The sequence below is a fragment of the Colius striatus genome, chromosome 1 (assembly GCF_028858725.1).
Source record: "Colius striatus isolate bColStr4 chromosome 1, bColStr4.1.hap1, whole genome shotgun sequence".
NCBI lineage: Eukaryota > Metazoa > Chordata > Aves > Coliiformes > Coliidae > Colius > Colius striatus.
The window spans coordinates 53953980-53971147 of record NC_084759.1 but is presented as its reverse complement, the minus strand read 5'-3'; the positions used below and the strand labels follow the sequence as shown (position 1 = coordinate 53971147).

General features: G+C 48.5%; 1 protein-coding gene across 1 annotated transcript in view; it reads right to left on the bottom strand.

Moving 5' to 3' along the window:
• CLYBL (citramalyl-CoA lyase) overlaps nt 1-16453 on the bottom strand; it is a 178901-nt gene extending 162448 nt beyond the window's left edge. Inside the window, exons 1-2 of the mRNA XM_061997500.1 lie at nt 16319-16453; nt 9527-9996 (exon numbers count right to left, since the gene is read on the bottom strand). Coding sequence (XP_061853484.1) covers nt 9527-9996; nt 16319-16453 — 605 coding nt within the window. The remainder of the gene's footprint in view (nt 1-9526; nt 9997-16318) is intronic.
• Nucleotides 16454-17168: the final 715 nt, after the last annotated feature.

Below are 17168 nucleotides of genomic sequence, written 5' to 3'. Positions count from 1 at the left end.
TGAGCTGCATGTTTCAAATAGCACTTGCGTCTCCTCCACAAAGGAAGCTGGATAAGATGCTTTCAAAAACCCCTTTCATTATTGAAAAACAAAAATTAAAGAGCACAACTTCACCATTGATTCCTGACTTCCAAGGATGAAGCATCTTAGCCTGTCTCTTCCCCACTTTCCAGTGAAAATTAGATAAAGTAGCAGAAATATAAGCTCTTCATTCTCGGTCCCTCTTTAGAGGATATATGTGCCCATAGGAGCTGAAAAACCTGCCTGGGGAGCATTAGTAATTCTGCTCCTAACAGCACAGAATTTTTAAAGCCCATTAATACACTATCTAGTCATAGCTGTGCAAGTCTTGCTTTTTTGTGACCTGTTTTCAAGAAACAAAGAAAAGTAATGGAAATTATGCCTAATTATCTCTTCTTGTGCAGTTATGCAATCACTGCCCACCTTGACACTAATCATCATCTTTCTACAACAAACCTTGCTATCTACTACATAGAATCACAGGATGGTTTGGGTTGGAAGGGACCTTTAAAGGTCATTTAGTTCCAACTCCCCTGCAAAAAGCAAAGACATCTTCAACTAGGTCAACTATGTTGATGCTTCAGCAACATTAAAGACCTACCTTGACCTGGTTTTGTCCAGCCCCTCCACCTCTGCCTCAAGGCCTACAAATACTTTCAGAAACCCAAAAATAGCTCAAACCGCCTTTTGCGCAGGGTGTAGCGCTTCTGCAGCCGAGCTGCTGCCCAGTTACACCACCGCAAGTCAAGTCAATCCCTCAGACTTCAGTCTTCTGAGTAATATATGTGTTAAACCAAAGGCTTTCAAATGACTCTGCCCTCGTGAGACTGCTTCTGGAATATTGTGTCCAGTTCTGAGCCCCTTAGCTCAAGAAGGACAGGAAGCTCCACGTCCTTCTGCGTGGAGAGAGTTCAGCACAGGGCCACAAAGACGATGGAGGGAGTGAAGCATCTCCCTTATGATGAAAAGCTGAGGGAGCTGGGGCTCTTTAGCTTGGAGGGGACTGAGGGGTGGTCCTATTAATGTTTACAAATATGTAAAGAGCGGATGTCAGGAGGATGGAGCCAGGCTCTTCTCAATGATGTCCAATGACAGCAGAAGGGGCAACAGGTATAAGCTGGAACACAAGAGGTTCCAAAGTAATACACGGAAGAATTTCTTCACTGTGAGGGTGAGGGAGCACTGAACAGGCTGCCCTTCTCTGGAGACATTCACAACCCACCTGGACGAGTTCTTGTGTGACCTACTCTAGGTGGTCCTGCTCTGGCAGGGGAGTTGGACTGAATGATCTTTCGAGGTCCCTTCCAACCCTCGAGATTCTGGGATTCTGTGACTTTTAAACTGAAACCATCCAGGATGTTGAGGGTTTTAACAAATCATCGTAGCTATTACCTAGCAGCTGATAAGACTAAAGTTAATGAACGTTGCCAGGAAATAGAACTATGTCTGCAATGAGCTAGCCTTGTTATGCCCATATTAAATATTTCCCCTCCTTCCTTTGAAAAGCATTTCACCAACTTAAAAAAAAACCCATAAAAAGAAACGCTCCCCCTGCCCCCAACAGACTGAGCAAATGAAAGATATTCACACTAACTAACCCTGCTCTCCAGTTCACGCCTGCCAAAATCCCACTGACCATATCAAGAGTGGGGAATCAAACCCCTTTATTACCGAGGCTGCAGCAGATAAAGCAGCAATTGTGGTGATACAGTATTGGAAGTGTAGCTACAACATAGCGTGACAGCTTGTTAGTGTTGAAAATATATAAGCTCTTTGTAATTGTGCCTTTGGAATGCCATCTGTCTTGAATTAACGTCCACCTGGGATCATGTTTCGATGACCAATATGGACAGATTACTGGAACTTTAAAACCTCGCTTTCTTTGTAATTGACATTTAAACTGTTTGAAGTTTCTCATTAAGTCCTTTTTTACAAATTAGGTGCAGATGTATAAAGCTAAATGTACAGTATTAAGGGAAATTAGGTCACCTGAAAGCTCAATAATAAAATGTATCAACTGTTTAAGTGGAATGAGTACATTAAAATCTAGAGATCAACTTTATCCCCCAAATTCTTCAAAGTTTCATCATTTCCCTTTCATTGCCACACAGACCCTGATGCCAACCATTTCTAATTAAAATGGCAGAGAAGAAAGCAGGTTTGGCTGCTCAGGCCATGACAACTGGTCCATCCTGGCCCACAAAGGGCTGGAGAAGGCGAGGCAGGCAGCCTCAGCCATGCCCCTTTCACAGGGACAGGCCAGTCCTATTTACACCAATGATGGATGCTAGGAGATTTAAAGTACACAGGGAGACTTGAGAAGTAAATATAGTACCAAGGAGAAAATAAGGGAAAAATAATGAAAGGGACTTGTTAAACACCCAGGAGCTCAGCCACCATGCAGCTGACCTCCAGATATACTTGCAGTTGAAGTTCTGTGTACCTGCTGTGCTCCACAGCCTCACGGGGCAGGAGAGAGAGGTGTGAAAATGGCTGGAGAAACACCTCCATGCACAGTCTGGCTGACAAAGTAAGGGTGAATCAAGTATTTCCCCTTTGCAAACAAGGATGCTTAGAGCTCACAGAGGCATGAGAAAGGGGTCTGGGGGAGACCACCACCGGAAGGCCACCTGATGTGCAGAGGACAGAAGCAAATACCACACTGAATACCACATACCACATCAGCTGAAACCCTACATAGCATCAATGGGCTTTTACGTTCCAGAATGACTCTTGAGAGAAGAGATTTCAAGCACAGCAGCCTGATCTCCCAAAAGGCACAAAAACCCTAGGAGCTCCACTCACCCAGCCTTTAGAGTAGCCAATAAATACTGCACAGGCATGTGAAGGCTCAACACTGGAAGGCCCTGAGCATCCCTCAAGGCAACAAATGTCCCCCTTCCCCATGCAGGGCCATGGAGAGGGGTGGTGTTGGGCCTAGAGAGGGCATTCCACAGTCAGCAGCATTTAAACTCAATGTGACCAGGCAGGTTTGGTGGCAGGTCTGTGAACCCTCTCTCCCACAGAAAGGTCTCCTGGGATAAATTAGGACACTGCCTACATAAAATGCGCAACTGCAAATCCTTTTGGCACCATGGCTAGCATGTCGGTTCTTGAAACAAGGCCAGGAGGCGTGCCCTGGCTCCCTGCTCCTCAGCATGGAAGTGTGATGGAAGAAGCAGTCTTGTCTCAAAAGCTGGTAAGCAAGACAAACACACTGTCCAGCAGATCTTTATCTGTGTGGGCTTAGACTCCATTATCTCCTCTTAAGCAGACTGCTACTTACCACGTTGATTTTAAAAAGCCTTTCTGCTCACATCCCCTTATAACCGTATTCTAGTAAGATACTAAAACTCTTTTTGCAAAAGAAATGGAAACTTGCAGCTGGATACATTGCTGCTGCTGCTTCCAATAACTTTGCCACCGTAACTTTGCTGTGAAACTGGCCGTGCATCTGTTTGCAAGGTGAATGGCAGGTTCTCAACCGGTACCAGAAGAGAAGGGCAGGGGATTCTGGTTTCCTCATCCACAGGCTCTTTCTCCATGCTCATACACATCTTCAGATCAAGGAGCAACTCAGAGAAAAAAGATGCATATTTTTAAAAGAAATTAAAAATGAAACAAGCCATACCTAAGCAAACTGCAACACCTGGGCCAGAACAAAACCTGACCAATACAATACAGAAAGGCAACAATGTTCTCCAGGAAGGACCAGGCAAATTCATTTGCAAAGGGCAACAAGACAGCGGAGTAACTCACTTGCCACTCATACCAAATGAAACAGACTTACAAGGAAAGGGCATTTGTACCCAAAATTCTGTTCTGCTCACATATTTTAGGAATACCAGCTTTCACTTGGTTAACAAGTCTACAAAGGCAAGTACAGGATGGGGCAGGACTGTCCAGAACTCCGTCAGTTTTAAGCAGACTAGTTGGGGTGCCAGCAGCGATTAGCTGGACACACTCAGCTTTGCACCCTGCTTCCCATTAGCATTAATTAGCTGCCATCATACCTCTGCTGCTGCCAGGATGAGAACTGGCTTGGGCACTAGTTTCACAGTCCTCAATGCCGAGTACAGAGTTGCCAGAGTGCACAATGGGGAGCTTATGTTGGCCCTATGTCTTTCTGCCAAGAGCAGAGAAGAGTGGAGACCCAGTTCAGCAGCAAGCCGGAGCAGCATGGACAGGTAATGCCTCCACTGACATAAGACCTCCACATGTAATTTTAACCCCACCAAAAACGTCTGAGTGAATTTAAAACGCCAGAGCTAAGGCTCAGCTCTGTGACCTGCTTCTCCTGACCTGGCAGTAGTGATGACTGCTGAAGAGCTCCATCCCGCAAGTGGTGGCTGCAACATTAAACCGAGGCTCTGTCAGGTCCCTCCCCAGAGGGAGGATCACAACACCGAGGGCTCCATTAGTGGTGTTCGAGGTGTCCCTCCTCTCCTTCTCCCACGTGAGACGGGTTCTCACCTCGCCAGCTACACAACAACATTAGTTTTAGGTGAACCAAAGTGACCTTGTGGAAAAAGCAGATTCTGCAGATACGGCTCAAGAGTTTTGCCAGATAAAGTGGTTTTATCACTAGAAAGTCACACTTTCAAATAAATTTCACCCCGAGGCCATAATCTCGAAAGACACACTTACAAATGTGTAGAACATCAAATGAGTGATTTTGGGGGGGGAGGTGGGATTGAGATTCAGGAAAGAAATCCCTCACAGACTTAACACTTTATTGACATTCTTGGTTATAACTGTATATACACTAAGCAGGATCAGCTACCTGCAAGGACCACGATTCACGTCTTTCCATTTAAATGTCGCAACAAGGAACAAAAGTATTTCACAAGTAACAAAGGGGAACCTTTTAATTTGCTAGAACAATTTCGGCTCTCATTGCATTAGCACCCTCCAGTGTCCAATCCACGAAAAACAACATCATCACTAATTTGCCAAGTAGACACAACTCGGGAGTGTGAAACACAAGACAGAGCAGCGGTGGACTCCAGCAAGATTAACGATGCTGCTATTGATAGATTTATCGTGGGCAGGTGAGTGTAGATCTGTCTGGAATATGCAATGTAAATAAATACATGTTAAAAAAAACCCCTCACACCTTCTTTGCTCTTGGCCGGCTGAGGGCAAAGAGATGATTGTGCTGAAGTGTGCAATACTCTTCTCTTACAGTGTAATCATCAACCAAAGAGAACTCATCACAAAAATCTGTCAGCAAGAAGGTTTTCATAGCCCACGCTTTACTGCAACATTGTCATTAAAAGCACATTTGAAGCTGTTGGCAACAGCAACAACATAACGAACAGCTGCATTTGTTAGTTAAATAAAAAAAGCTCTTTACTGCTGGTTTTTTTATTTCTCCAAGATGACCAAAAAAAAAAAACTCCTTTTGCAGTCAGGGAAAGGCCAAAAGGCTCTGGAACGTCACAAGTAAACAAAGTCAGCTCTGTTAACCACAAGATTCTCCTGTCTACTAATGACAGCAATACACCAGCCACCTTCTGACAGCAGCACTACACAGTGGCTTTGCAGAGGCAACAACATCCATTTGAAGAGATGATGGCAGCAGCTGGAAAGGCAGCTGTACCATAGCAGAGACACCTGCTACAACTGAAGTCTCAGCACAACAGTGTGGCAACAAGCACCGTGGGACCCAGGCACCAGATCCAGACCCCACAGCACCTGCAAATTCCCAATAAAGACCAATGAGCTGATAATTAAACCAACATATACATCAATTACAGAATCATAGAATGGTAGGGGTTGAAAGGGACCTCTAGAGATCATCTAGTCCAACCTCCCTGCTAAAGCAGGTCCACCTAGATCAGGTCACTCAGGAATGAAAACCCCCAGAGAAAGAGATTCCACAGCCTCTCTGGGCAGCCTGTGCCAGGGCTCCTTTACCCTTACAGGAAAGAAGTTTTTCCTGAAGTGGAACTTTTTGTGTTCCAGCTTTTGTCCATTACCCCTAGTCCTATAACTGGACACTACAGAAAAAAGGACTGCCCCATCCTCTTGACATACACCTTTCAAATACTTATAAGTATTAATGAGGTCCCCTCTCAGTCTCCTCCAAGATGAACAGCCCCAGATCCTGCAGCCTTTCCTCATAAGAAACATGCTCCAGTCCCTTGATCATCTTGGTGGCCCTGCACTGGACATTTGCAAACACTTGAAGTAATCCCTGTATTTCCTCTCCCCGCTGCACACGGCTATGTGGCCGCCCAGCTCAAAGGTGAGTCAGGACTCCTCATGCCTCATCCTGCTCTGGTATCTAACCATTTGAATGCCTCAAATTCTGTGGTCTCCACCTATGTGGCGGCCCCTTGGCCTCCAGAGTAGCACTGATGACAAGGAGCAGGCAGTTCTCACCACAGGGAGGCTGCCAAATCTCCTGGGAGTTCAGCGAGGGGCCTTGTGGGGCTCAGCAGCTCCTGGCAGCACAAGCCAGTGGAACTCTTTCTGACCATGGCTGGAAGACAGCAGCCTCACTGGTGTGCAGTTGGGCTCCTCTGCCAGCCCTGAATAATTTTGGTTAAAAATGAGCTTTATGATAGGAAAATAAGAAAGAAAACCCCAAAGCCATGTATCTTCTCCAGAAAGTAAGCTGAAAGAAGTAGGCTAGAAAAACAACTCTGGGTGCTATGCCCGACAGTGTTACTGCGGACAAGAACCATAGAATCACAGGATCATTACAGCTGGAAAAGACCTTTAAGATTACTGAGTCCAACCACTAACCTCACACTGCCAGGCCCATCACTAAACTAAACCAAATCCTCACTTGTGTGTGTTTTAAATATTTCTAGGGATGGTGAGTGTTTTAAATATTTCTAGGGATGGTGATCTCTAGGAGCCTGTTCCAAAGCTTAATAACCCTCTCAGCGAAAAAGTTCTTCCTAATGTCCCATCTAAACCTCCCCTGGCATAACTTGAGGCCATTTTCTCTTGCCCTATCATTCATTAATGGAGAAGAGAGACCAATCTCCACCTCGCTATAACCCCTTTTCAGATAGTTGTAGAGAGTGATCATTTCTCCCCTCAGCCTCCTCTTCTCCAGACTAAACAACCTCAGTTCCCCCAGCTGTTCCTCATAAGACTTGTGCTCCAGACCCTCTACCAGCTTTGTTGTCCTTCTCTGGACACTTTCCAGAACTTCAGTTTCCTTCATAGAGGGGCCCAAAACTGAACATAGAATTGGAGGTGTGGTCTCACCAATGCCAAGTACAGGGGGACAATCACTTCCCAGGTCCTACTGGCCACACTATTTCTGATACAAGCCAGGATGCCATCAGCTTTCTTGGTCATCTGGGCACACTACTGGCTCATGTTCAGATCGCTGTTGACCAACACCTCCAGGTTCTTTTACCCTGGACAACTTTCTAGCCACACATTCCCAAGCCTGTAACATTACCTGGGGTTCTTGTTACCCAAGTCCAGGACCCAGCACTTGGCCTTGTTGAACCTCACACAATTGACTTCAGCCCATTACTCCAACCTGCCCAGATCCCTCTGAAGACCCTTCCTGCCCAAAAGAAAGACTGGTGTGGATTTTATAGGTTCTTCACACTTCTTCTAGCACAACACAAAGCAGTCCAGCTCTTCCTGAGGTTGACTAAGAACACCTGCATTAATATTGGATGTTGACAGTAACATCTATCTTATGGTTATTACATATTCTTATTGCATACTCTTTTGTCAACTATAAAATATGTACAGAATCACAGCCTCAGCACAGACTGCAAGAATTTAAAGCTTTAAATATTAAAATGAATTGGCACTCAATTGTCTGTCTAGTATCTATACTAAAAAATCTGCTCTCCCCCTAGATGTTGTGTTGAAAACCTTCCTCAAATTAGCACTGACCAAACAATCACTGTGGTCTGCAGGTAACATGCAAACTTAAAGCTGGGCATCAAAAACACATAGATCTCCAGCAGAAAGGTCAGTGGAGCCCTGATCTTATACAGCACACGTCACTCAGAGCCTGATTCTGCAAAATGACCTGTCTGGGGATCGAGTTATTTAGAGCAGAGCTCTTCCTAGCATCTTGCCTGAAGTCAGTGCCCTGACAGCTATTCGGCCAGCCTATGGGAAAGGACTTAGAGTCATAGAATGGTAGGGGTTGGAAGGGACCTTTAGAGATCATCTGGTCCACCTCCCCTGCAGAAGCAGGTCCACCTAAATCAAGTCACACAGGAACACATCCAAGTGGGTCTTGAAGATCTCCAAGGAAGGAGCTCCACAACCTCCCTGGACAGCCTGTGCCAGGGCTCTCTCACCCTCACAGTGAAATAGTTTTTTCTTATGCTTAAATGGAACCTTTTGTGTTCCCTCTTCATCCCATTACCCCTTGTCCTGTTTCTAGATACAACAGAAAAAAAAGGGATGTCCCAACCTCCTGACACCCACCATTTAGATATTTGTAAATGTTAATAAGATCTCCCCTCAGTCTCCTCTTCTCCAGACTAAACAGCCCCAGTTCCCACAGCCTTTTCTCACAAGAAAGATGCTCCAGTCCCCTGATCATATTTAGTTTATTATCAATCAGGACTCCCAGGTCTCTCTCTGCAGAGCTGCTCTGCAGCAGTTCATCCCCCAGCCTGTACTGGTGCATGGGGTTGTTCCTTCCCAGATGCAGGACTCTGCACTTGTCCTTGTTGAACCTCAAGAGGTTCCTCTCTGCCCAACTCTCAAGCCAATCGAGATCCCGCTGATCCCACTTTATCTCATTCCACAAGAGAATGTACATTGCATACACAACCCTGGTCCAGCCACGGCAGCTGCAGGGGCACGGGGACACATCACCCCTCCAGACCCACATAGGCCTCCCCAAGCCGAGGATGAGGGTTCCACTTCTCCACACATCACGATCTATGCTCTGCTCTGCCGGGGTGGTTTATGAATGGAGGAGGCAACATGGTACACCTTTAAGAAAAGGAAAGCCCACGGTACAGATCCAGCTTCCCACATCCCGCTTGGTTTCCCCGAGCACTCTCGGCGCAGGAACGGGGAAGACCTGGGTCACTGCCGGCGCAGCACCTGCAGCAAAGCGGACAGCCGGGCAAGAGCAGTTTCACGGCGGTCGGAAGAAACGCATTTCTGTGTGGGCGTCCCGACTGCCCGAGTGCCGCGTGCTACCGGTGCCCTCAGCGGGGCGGCGCACAAGGGGCGGCGGGCGGCCGTCCGGGGGCGGGAACGACGGGCCCCGCCCGCCGCCCTGCTACACCCCGGCACGACCCTCGCTGCCTCCCCACAGGCAGCCCAGGGCTCACTGTCCGCCAACGCGCCGCGCCCCAGCCCGGCCTGCGGCCGCAGCCCCTCCGCGCGGCCCGAGGGCCACGGCCCGGGCGTGGGAAGGGCCGGGATGGGCGGGAAAGGGAGGGGGGGGGGAGAGGGACAGACCCTGGGAGCGCCGGTTGCGGCGGGGAGGGGGAGGGGCGGCGGCGGGGGTCCGCTGGCCCCGCCCCGCGCGCGGCGCCGCGTCACTCACAGTCTCCACCTCCCCAGGCGCAGCCCAGCCCGCCGCGCCACCCGCGCCGCCGCCGCCGCCGCCGCCATCATCGCCGCCTCGGCCCCGCCCTCCCCGCGCACCATTGGCTGGGGCGGCGGCGCTCTCTGCGGCGCTGATTGGTCGGGACGGGGCGAGGAGGCTTGCCCGGCGCCACGCCCCCCACGTGCGTGAGGCGGCCCGGGGGAGCTGGTGGGGGTGCGGGGGAGGGGCCACGGGGCGTCACGGGAGCGGCGCGTGCCCCGGCTGCCGCGGACGCTGCGCGGGGCCAGCGCCCGGGTCAGACGCAGGTGTCGGGGCTGAGGCGGCGCCGGCGGGGAGGCAGCCCCGGGCTGCCGTGGCGCGCCTCCGCGGCCAGCGCCGGCGCTAGCCCCTGCTGCCCCGCCAGCGCCTCGTCCCAAGTCGCGCCTACCAGTGTCCTCTGTGCCCCGTCGCGGACAGCCGTAGCCAGACTGTTGGCACAAAGCAGAGTTGTTTACCCGGTGTGCGCGGCGCCAGTGTTTGCAAACGGAGCAGAAGTGCTTTCTATTTGTGCAGATAGAACAGACTCACAGACTGGTAGGGGTTAGAAGTGACTTCCAGAGATCATCTAGTGCAGCCTCACTGCTAAAGCAGGTCCACCTAGGTCAGGTCACACAGGAGCGAGTCCAGGTGGGGTTTGAAAAGCTCCAGAGGAGACCACATCCTCCCTGGGCAGCCTGTGCCAGGGCTCCCTCACCCTCACAAGAAAGAAGTTAGTATAAGTGCAACTTTTTGTTCCAGCTTATGCTCATTACCCCAGCCCTGTTGCTGCACACTACAAAAAATGTTGACTTATTCTCCTGACATCCACCCTTTTGGTACTTAAAAGTGATGAGGTCCCCTCTCAGACTTCTCCAGGCTGAATAGCCCCAGTTCCCGCAGCCTTTCCTCATAGGGAAGATCCTCCAGTCCCCTGATCATCTTGGTGGCCCTGCGCTGGGCTCTCTACAGAAGTTCTCTGTCCCTCTTGAGCTGGAGGGGGACACCAGGCCTCACCTGGGTAGAGAAGAGCGGGAGGAGAACCTCCCTCGACTTCTTGGCCACGCTCTTCTTAATATACCCCACAATGTCATTGGCCTTCTTGGCCTCGAGGGCACATTGCTGGCTCACGTTTAGTTTATTGTCAACCAGCACTCCCAGGTCTCTCTCTGCAGAGCTGCTCTCCAGCAGGTCAATCCCCAGCCTGTACTGGTGCATGGGGCTGTTCCTCCCCAGGTGCTACGTATATCAGTGTGGAAATAACTGCCATGCATTGGTCTTTCAAGATCCCTTCCAACCCTTAGGATTCTTAGATTCTGTGAAAGTAATTGAGAAGAAAAGGGTCCTGAAAATGGAGCAGGGATTCTGACAGTCTTTTGTTTTTCATCAGCCCAAGTCTAGACTGAGAACATGTTTCTCCTTGCCATGCTACCCAAATATGCTGGGGCACAAAAGCCTAATCCCAGCAAACTCCTCCAGTAGTGTGGATATTTCAGCCAAGTTTCCTAAGGACAGGAGCTTGAGTCGTGCCACCTATCTGCCCCATCATCTCCCATCCCTACCCTCCAGCACGTTGCCCATTTTAGATCAAGACACTCAGTTCCAACAGCTTTTATAAGAACAGGAGATGGATGATGAAACAACACCCCAAACCAGTGCCCCCACTCCTCAGAAGGCACATCCACATATTTCAAGCTCAAGTCCTCACAGAGGAGCTTTTAAATTTTCTAGTGTCGTTGGATTTGGCCATATATGTTTGTTCTTTCCCTGACACATCATTTGCTTTTCATTGTCAGAGGGCTGTGTAGAAATTTTCCAGTCTGGCTTAACATCACTTTGCCAGAGAAGTGGTGTCAGGAAGCGTGAGTTCCCCCTCCTAGCAAAATGAAATACGCTGTTTTGAAGAGCTGTGCTGAAGCATGAAAATGACCTGCGCTCAACTTCCCTCTGTAATGTTGCATATTAGTCATGGGTGATACCACTTGAATCTGACATAATGTGATAGCAAAGAAATGTTTCCTGGCATCACCAGTAGCATGATAGCGTTAACCCTTTTCAGCGTAAGTCCAGTGAACTGTGGCTGGCAGAGATTCTTCCTTCTCCCTTCTATCACTAATGCCTCTCTCCTTTGGCCTTCTGCTCTCCCCAATCTTAACTCCTTGTGGAACTCTTCATCATGAGGCATGATGTGGCATGAGGTGGTGGAGAGCCTAGGACTTGTCTCCTGCCCCTTCCTGGCACGTGTCTTTTCCCTTTCAGTTTCAAAACTCCCAGGTACACAAAATGCTCTCCTTCCCCACTTTGCTGATGAGGCCTGCCAGCAATGGGGAAAAAAGATATGTCGTCCCTGACAGACCCTCTTTGCCCTTGTCTCTCTATGATTCCCCATGACAACCTGGAGAGGATGGGAGCCCGGGTACAGCCAACCAGGGGCAGATCTCCCACAATATGGAAGTCTCTTGTAGCAACAGCATTTAGTGCTGTGATGTCAAGTGGAGGCAGGACACTGTGGTGACAGTGGCTCAACTGTCACTATTGCGTGCAGAGCAGCTTTCAGGTTTTGTCAGAAGCCGAAACACTCATTTTTTCAGCCCTACGCAACTGAGCGCAGGTTTTACATAAATCACTGATGGGAAGCCTGGGGTAGCCTGGCCTGCCCATTTCCAAATGACATATGCCCCTCTGATTTGTAAATGAACTGAGGAACATGAGGATGTTAGTTAAGTCTCTTCAGTGTCTTTTCCCCTCTGTATTTTGGGAAAAAAACACCATTCATCAGCTTTGCCTTTTTAAAACTGGAAAGCTTTTAAATGTGTGGTTTTTTCCATTATTTGGATTAAGCCCATACAACATTTTTCCAGGGTGCTCAGAAGGTATTTATGAGCCAAACTCCCACTGACATCCTCAAGAGTCAGGCACCCAGGTGCGTATGGGGCTGTGAATCTTACAGCAGCAGTATCTTTGGGGCTCAGACCCTTGGAGCCATATGTGTGTGAAGAGTATGTGGAGAAGAGAGTCACAGAGCTCTACTGGTGGTCTGGATCATGATGCTTTTGTCACTGCTGTTGGTTTCAGTGTCTCCTCACAAAACCTCGTGTGCACTAATGTTTCAGCTAAACTTGTGATAACCACACATGGAAATTAATCAGAGAGAGCGATCCTGGAACTTCTCAGATGGAAAACAAATGATGAAAGTGGAATGACTCACAGGCTGTGCTGCTGAAAACCATTTGGCGATTTTAATGGACTAGGCAAAACAGTCTAAAAAAAGATAATTGCCTACCAATGTTCCTTCTCTTAATAAAGCTTCACAGCAACCACAGTGTTACAATGTACATTTAATGCACATGGATTTTTTTCAGCTGCAGTATTTCATACACTTTGGGTTTTTTGTAATGGTGGTCTAATGTCTTCTGAGATGTTGAAAGCACGGGGTTGCTATGGAAGAGCAAACCAGATATTCTGGAAGGAGATGCAGTTGTCATTGTTCTGTGCTCGTTTCCTCATTCTTTAATGATCTCTTAATGGTATGATTAGTAACTAAAGCAGGTATTTTTTCAGGAGAAAGGGAAAAAGAGGCAGTGCAGAACAGAAGTACGACAGAACTATTAATGAGCCACGCTGATAAAAATAAACAGTCTTTTAGTGGAGCCTGTATGAAGTCTGAATAGAAAAAAGACCATGCTGCTGCCTGAAGCTATTGCACATCAATGTCCTCTTGACACTCATTTACTTTGATTTTCAATAGATAAATGAGCATCATAACAGCTGAGGAATGACGTGCCTTCCTCTTGGTAATGCGAACACAAAGGGATGTCTTCCTCAGCTCATTGGGCAAAAACGGGAAAGAAATAACTGTTGGCACCAATCTTGCTGAGGTTTCTGTGCCTCTTTCCAACAGGCACTCATTTTTGCTGGCCAGCAGCATTAAAGGGCCTCTGTGGTGAAGGTACTGCTTTGGGCCTGGTCTTCTATCTGACCAAGTGTTTGGGGGAGTCGGTGAGTGCCTTGTCTGCCTCCCATCTCCAAGAACACCCATCACCCAGTGGGAGCCTTCTCCTGCCACACCTCCCGTGCCATGGAGCAGCTCACAGCATTCCCACAGGCTGCACCTCTGTATCTCCTACTTTCTGGCTCTAGCTTCATGGCACAGAGAAAGTGAAGGGGCAGTGTCAGTCTTCTATTCAGATGCTAGCTGCTAGCAGTGGTGTTTGATGTCCTCTACAAAGCACGTTTGTGTTTCTGGGCCTGAGGAAGAATGGCACGTAGGGAAGGTGCTAGAGCCGTTTGTTTGATGTGGCCTTCTCAGACACAGCAGCAGGAGCCAAGAGGTTGGCACCTCCACAGCACCACCAAGAAACATTCAGCCCCTGAGAAACTGCCTTCAGCCTCACTGCACAGTTACCCAAAGGACCTTGGTTGGAACTCATTGGCTTTTGCAGAGAAGAGATGGACTTGGCCTGCAGAGTAGATTAACAGATAATGGAAAAGGTGGTGAAAATATGAGTGGCTAAGCAAGGGCAAGGAAAGGAAGAGAAAGGATTTTGAGCCAAAAGAAAGGTGAATGGGAGTCACAAAGCACTGGGGACTTTGAGCAGTCAAAAGGCTAATAGGGCAGCACACTTGCTCTATGTATAGTGCAAGAACTATTTCAGAATTAGGAGATCTCATGGCAGTGGAGCTCAACCCTGTGTGTTTATCTCCTGCCATAAATGGTTCAAGGGGCAGAGAATGGGGGTTTCAGTCAGTCTTTTCCCAATGGCTCCTGCCATTTGTCTCTCCTCAAGGCAGACAGACTCTTCACTGGTCTTCCCTGCTCCTCCACAGAGTACCTCAGACACAGGGCAGCCCTGCATGGGCCACTCCGATGTGCATTTGTCCCAAAGGCTGCAGCTCCTCTCTGCCTCTCGTGTGGGGCTGCTCTGCGGCGCACAGGCTCTCCAACACAGCCTGCACCATGGCCTCCTTCTCACACAGTCTCTCGCCTGTCCAGGTGCACTCACATGGAGCTGCTGGTAACTCTCAGTCCTGCCATGGCCCTCCATGGGTTGCAGGGGTACAGCCTGCGTTCTCACCATGGCTTGCAGTGGGGTCTCTGGTCTGGTTCTCCTTCCTTCCTTCCTCCTTTTCTGATGTGGTTGCCTCCATCTTGTATCACTCTTACACCTCCTCCCAAGCACTTCAAATTCCTGTCCTTAAATAGTGATGGCAGAGGTGCCAGATTGGCCCAGCCAGGCTGGAGGTGGGTGTGAACCCCAGAGCTGGGAGAAAGTCTGAGAACTCTTTACTGGGTCTTCACTGCAACCCCCTTCCCCTGTTACCAAGCAAAAGCGGCTCCTTGCTAAGCCATGACATCCACACAGAGCCAAAGTGCTGGGATACATCTGTTCCTAAATTGCTGGGACAATTTATCTCCTCCTGTAGATGAGGAGAGCCCAACCTGCTTTCCAGCAACAAGAAAATCTTGGGGAACCTCACCCAAAACTGTATTGACATAAGACTAGACTAAGCCAGTAAACACAGGACAGCTTTCATGTGTGAAAGATGAGTTTCCCCACGTCTGTTCACTGCACCGTTCCATTTAAGAGAATTGCAGCTTGTTGCATATCCCAGCAGCCCTTTGTGTTTTAATCCACCATAAATCCACGTAGAGTATGTCTGGAGTCTGTGCATTTAACATGATGGAAAGTGGATATTGGTGAAAATGGATTGAATAGCCCTGGTATATTGAGACAGGATCATTTTGCCAAGAAAATCTCTCTCTGCTGCCTTGAAGGACCCAAAGCACCCCATCTTCCATTTATCAACCACCTGAAAATCACAGCTCAGGCAATCACTTCTTCCTCCTGGGCAGAAGGCCACTGCTACCACCATCCTATTGAACCAGGGGAAATCAGCAGCCTTGTTCATGCAGATTCCACCCCAGGTCACAGAAAGCTCCTCAGAAAGGTAAATACCCCTTTCCCATCCCAACCTCCTGGCCAGAAACACTCTTTAGAGGTGGCTTCTCCAAGTCCAGTTCTCCGCCTTTGAAATCAAACGTTTGCCCAGGTGAGCTGTTGGCGAGCATCACCAACAGGTGGAACAAGAAACTCAAAAAAGGGAGAAACATCTGAAAAAAAAAGAAATGAAGGGCCAGTAACTGAGGTGAAGCTGCAGGGAGCAGAAACTACAGGAACAGATCCAGCCATAAATCGAAGCAAACGCTCGATAAGTGACGTCAAGAACGAGAGGCCTGTTTTCAGACATCAGGAGGACATTACAGTGAATTTGTCGCCATCCAATTCGGATGCTGGTACATACTGTGTAACTTTGGGAGATGATTACAGGAAAGTGGCTGCATGGAATCACTGGAATTCAGAAAAGTCAAAATATTTTCATGCTGGGAAGCAGCACGCACCCCATGTGCTCTATAAACTGGCTGGGAGAAATTAGAGGGAAGAAAACAAGGGCGGGTGGGGGAACAGAGTTTGTAGAAGGGCCTGGAGCAGAGAGATGTGCTTGTCAGTCTTCCAGGTGGGAGCAGGTGACCTGTTACAAAAAGTGGTGTGGTTTCAGTGTTGTTTTTCTTCTTCATTCCTCATACATTCCCATATTCCCTGTGGGTGCTCTACAGAGGGCAAACGTTTTCACTGGAGTGGGTGTGTGTGTGGGTGTGGGTGTGGGGTGAGAGGTTCACTTTCACTGAAGGCCTGTTTCCTGAGCATTAGCCAGTCACTTAGTGATGAACGATGCATGGAAACAGTTCCAGATGCCCTCCCCTACGTACATTACCTCGGGCTTGCTAACGCGGTGCCAGCTCTGCCGCTCGGGAGAGGGAGCCCCAGCGCTCTGCCCAGGAGCGGGGCCGCCGAGGGCACCTCGGAGCGACGGCGGCTCCGACCTGGACTGCCGTCTGCAGCAACGCATCCTCTCCCTGACCCCAGGCAGAGCTCAGGAAAAAAAACACCTGACCCGTTGAGCGTGGGTGCCAGGGGAAGGCGGGTGCTGGGGACTTTTCCTTGCCTTACGTGGTGCTAAAGAGCCTCTGCTGGTGGTTTTACCTAGAAAGAGGCAGGTAGTGCTGTAGTTTAGGAACAGGAATAGAACAGACATGGGGCTATTCGGAGCAAATTTCTTTAGAAAAAAGAGTAAAATCCATGACGATGAGTTTCCTACGTGAAATCTTGCCAAGCTGTAAGAGGGAAATGAGGATGCTAGGAGAAAATGGTGATGCGTATGTAGGAGAGGAGGAGGGAGACCAAGGAAGCAGACTGCCCTTCTTAACATCATTATTTTGGAAGATTTCAAAACTCAAAACATTCTGTATATCTTATAGTTGTTTGTATGTAAAACATTTGTTGGCATTTCTGTACACTTTTATTTCCAAGTCCTCTCTCCCCATACATTTGACAATGTTTTCACCTTTAGGGAGGCTCATTAACCTTGTTGTACTACAGGATGCTTTGAAAGCCAGTAGATAATCTGCAGGCTGTTGACATCATAATACTACGATGGCTTGTATGCCATTAAAATGGATCACAGAAACATTCATCTATAGAACCTGAACTCAGTGTGCCGTGCCAATGTACAGTATAGATCCCTTAATCCATAGACTATCATTAAAGTAGTGGATTAAGGAGTT